Source organism: Achroia grisella, unplaced genomic scaffold (assembly GCF_030625045.1).
Source record: "Achroia grisella isolate CSIRO2021 unplaced genomic scaffold, CSIRO_AGI_Agris_v1 utg784, whole genome shotgun sequence".
In the NCBI taxonomy this organism is placed as follows: Eukaryota; Metazoa; Arthropoda; class Insecta; order Lepidoptera; family Pyralidae; genus Achroia; species Achroia grisella.
The window spans coordinates 2,138,367-2,142,376 of record NW_026713024.1 but is presented as its reverse complement, the minus strand read 5'-3'; the positions used below and the strand labels follow the sequence as shown (position 1 = coordinate 2,142,376).

Here is a 4,010-nt window from a genome sequence, read left to right as displayed (position 1 = left end):
ATAGCACTGACAATATTATCTAATTACACTAATAATGAGTGCGTAGCGACTTCTATGTTGATTATCGCATGCCTCTTACTTGTTATACTGTAATTATTTATATAAAATAACATCTATTAAAAAGAGCAACACACAAGTTTCTTGCTCGTTCTTCTTGTGATGAATCTGCATTCCGAATGAGTGGTAGAATCAAAATATGACTATTCAAAAGTGCTTGTAATGAGTTTATTTGAATAAAGATAATTTCTATTTCTATTTCTACTATGCAAAGATAAAAGACAGTGTAAATATAGTTAATTTTAATCAAATCACAAACTTGTATTCCAGATTTCTTTATTTGGATATATTGCTATAAGTATCCCCATTTTGTATAATCATTAACAATGCCGTTCCACCTGGATTTGAAATTACTATGTACTTTTAACTGAATATTACATGGGGCGGTTTTGGAAAAATCAGGAGCGTCCTCCCCGGGAGCTAAAGTTAATGGCAACACCCAAATAGAACTCATCAGACCAAAGTCAAGTCTCTCTTTATACAACCGTTCGTAATCCCTCCTAGGGTAATAGTCTTCTACGTCAATATCGAAGTATTTGAGGAAGGTCGTCATGGTGTCATGGTATAAGTTCTTGATGTACTCCAAGTGCCGTTCCCTGAACTGCTGGTCAGTTGCCGTGAAGATGTAGAACATTAAGTCGTTCAGTGGATTGCCGCAGTACATGAACTGGTAGTCGATTGCGATGAGTTTTGTTACTTCACCATTCTGGGGAAATAGAATTAGTAATAACAATAACCCTGGACAATTCACACAGCGCTATCCAGTCCCAGCCTGTGTTTTGGGTACTTGCGAACTATAAACGAACGAAATATACACTGGAATATTCTTTTTAAATACATAGAAAACACTCAGACCACATCTAAAACATCCACGTTCAAGGTAGTTTTAAGGTAACTCCCATACAGGAGAAGATTTAAGAGAGCCGCCTAAGGTGGTACGGTCATGTCATGCGGCGACCATCAGACCACATGACAAGAACAGTTGACATAAGTACCTAGCCCAGAAGACGCGGCAGACCCCGTCTCACATGGATGTCCGCTTTTGAGAGGGATATAAAAAGCACCAAAATAACATCTCAGACGACTCAGGACAGAACGTCCTGGCGAAGACTGACCAGACAGGCCGATCCCAAATAAATATGACCAAGGCCAGGCAATAGAAGAAGAAAACACTCAGACCAATATAAACAATAAGATTAGAAATATAGACTATATTACAACAACGGGCCTATGCCTATAGCTATTGTCTTAAAAATGCAGACGAAGTCGCACGTATCCGATAGTTTGGTATAAATATATTGTATATGAAATAATATTATTCAGAATTTCTCCATTGCATTTAAAATCATCTATATGGAATCACTAAGAGAGTCCCTTGTATATCGTTACATATTTATATCCAGTAATTAGGAATATGTTTAGTAATGAATAGATAAATATAAATAATAACTTACATTTATTTTTACCATCAAATTAGTTGATCTGTAGTCTCCATGACACAAACATTCTACACTCGTATTTAAATAATACTCGGGTAATTTTTTAAGTGTAATTGGGATTAAATCTTCTAATTTCTTCTTTATATTGTCGTCTTCTGTATTATTTATAGATACGTAGCTGAAGTTCCTTACAAGCATCTTCCAATCCTTGTCATCATAGTTCATAACCATTTTAAGAGGCTTCACTTTCTCTCTGAAATATTCCGGCATCATCTTCTTCAGTACAAAAGATAGGGCATGAAATTTGGCCAGTTGCTTCACAGATATCTCAGCGAAATTCAAAGACACTGGTTCCAATCTGTCAACGGTTGTGAAACCTTGATTTTCTAAGTTATCTAAAATAATAAAATCAGAACTACTTTCTTCGTAGCATTTTACTGTATTAAATCTTTCTTCTAAAGGTACAGCGGCTTCTTCTTGTAGTTTACTGTATATTTTAAGTAGTTCATTATGAGCAAATAATTCTCTTAAGTATACGTCGGATATTGATAAATAAGATATAAAATCACCTCGTATAATGTTTTTTATGAAAATATTTATCTCTTTTGCGCCATCTTTGGTTTTTCCTTTTATATCTGCTGTAATCAATGTTGCTAAGAAGTTACCACCGTCTAAAGCAACATTTCTTGTACTTAATTCATATGTTGTATATTTTTCTTTATGTATAATGCTATTTAAAGCTTCTTTTAACGGTAGAGATATAGTATTTTGATCACTTTTGTTAATTTTACCTTTATCTTCTAAAATATTATTACAAAATTTCCTTTCTAATTCCATGATGGCGTACTTTGTGATGTTAATATGAGAGTAAATATATGTTCCTCTTGTATTTATAATATCAGATAGCTTGTATTGTCAAACAGTGTTTCTAGATTACGTATATTGTACTTCGTTTATTATGTTTACTTTATATTAATTAGGATCTGTATACTTTGGTTGGTGTAAATTCCAATATTTGTCTTTATTATCAAATAATTGCAATTTCACCTTCGTTGACATTTATATATGTTTTCTAGTACAGTACTCTTTGTACCATAGTCACGTAGGTCCGCAGGTCATTTGCATGGATAAGATAGCACAATGAGCTCTGTAATATCCCTTTTTACAATAAACCTACTGTTAGATCCCTAGCATAAAGGTATTGCATTATCGAGTTACAACATCCTACATTTTTAACATTTAGATTAGCACCGAGGTAGGCTTTGTTGAAATTAATTTGCGTGGGTACCACTGTCTCCCCATTTTAGCTACCCTTTAATTGCTGAGTGAAATTAATTAGAAAGTATACTTAACAACAATGTACTAATAATTCAGGACAATTTATACAGCGCAATCTAATCCCAAGCAGAGCTTGTGTTATGGAGAGCTTGTATACTAGAGAACTGATACAAATATTTAAATACATTTTTTATAAATGCATACATAATTATGATAACAATAATAATAATCTCAGGACAATTCACACAGCGCCATCTAGACCCAAATTCAGCTAGCTAAAGCTTGTGTTATGGATACTAGATAACTGATACATATACATACATAATTTTTTTTCGTAAATACATACATAATATACATAGAAAACACCCAGATCGATACAAACAATCATACTCATGAATACAAAAGTTTGTGCCGTGCGAGGAATCATACCCGCGACCACTGGACGTAAAGCGGTGTGCTAGACCGCTAGACCACCGAGGTCATCAAATAATTTGCATCGAAAACTCCCAGACCAATACAAACATGCTTATGTATACAAATATTGACCGTGCGAGGAATCAAAGCTATTGGAGGTTATTCGGTGTGCTAAACTACTAGACTAGCGAGACCGTAAGACAGGGAGTGTATGACAAGATGCTCCTTTGCATGTATACCATCTACCATCAGGTAAGCTGTTAAGTTGTTTGTCATTTCAGTGACAAAAAACTAAGGTTTAATACAAATTTCCTTCAATTTTTTCTATCTATTGTACAAGGTCCACGTGTTCTCGAGAAAATTATTTGGGATTGAAAGGAAAATCTTTTCTATGGAATGTCCTGTTTCACTTATTTCACTTCATTTTTATTTGCAACGAAGGGCAATTTAGTTGATCTCCGTAAACGACATTTATTGGATTTGGAAGGTATAGCCGAAAGATTTAAAAAGAGGGCGATGGGTGATATTGACGGCTTTATAGAACAGGAAAAATGGCATACTCGTAATCTGTTGTGTTAGTGATGTTAAAAGGACTCAAATTGGCACCTGATTGTCAGGGTGATATGGTCACTATTAACATACTATATTGACTTTAAGAAAATAAACTAAAGAAAAAGAAAATAAACTTTAAGAAATCTAAGTATTTGTATAAGTTGTCTAGTACTCATAACACACACTCTGCTTACCGTGAGACTAGATGACGTTGTGTAATTGTCCAGGGTTCTTTATTTATTTTATCGTGATGTCGATAGTGATGTATAT

General features: G+C 34.1%; 1 protein-coding gene across 1 annotated transcript; it reads right to left on the bottom strand.

Annotated features, from left to right (window-relative positions):
* Positions 1 to 349: 349 nt before the first annotated feature.
* LOC131851563 (uncharacterized) lies at positions 350 to 2,495 on the bottom strand. The gene is made up of 2 exons (XM_059202078.1): positions 1,512 to 2,495; positions 350 to 763 (listed from the first exon to the last, which is right to left on the bottom strand). Exons 1-2 carry the CDS (start codon positions 2,331 to 2,333, stop codon positions 350 to 352), a joined length of 1,236 nt encoding a protein of 411 aa, XP_059058061.1. The 5' UTR covers positions 2,334 to 2,495.
* Between the last annotated feature and the right edge of the window lie 1,515 nt (positions 2,496 to 4,010).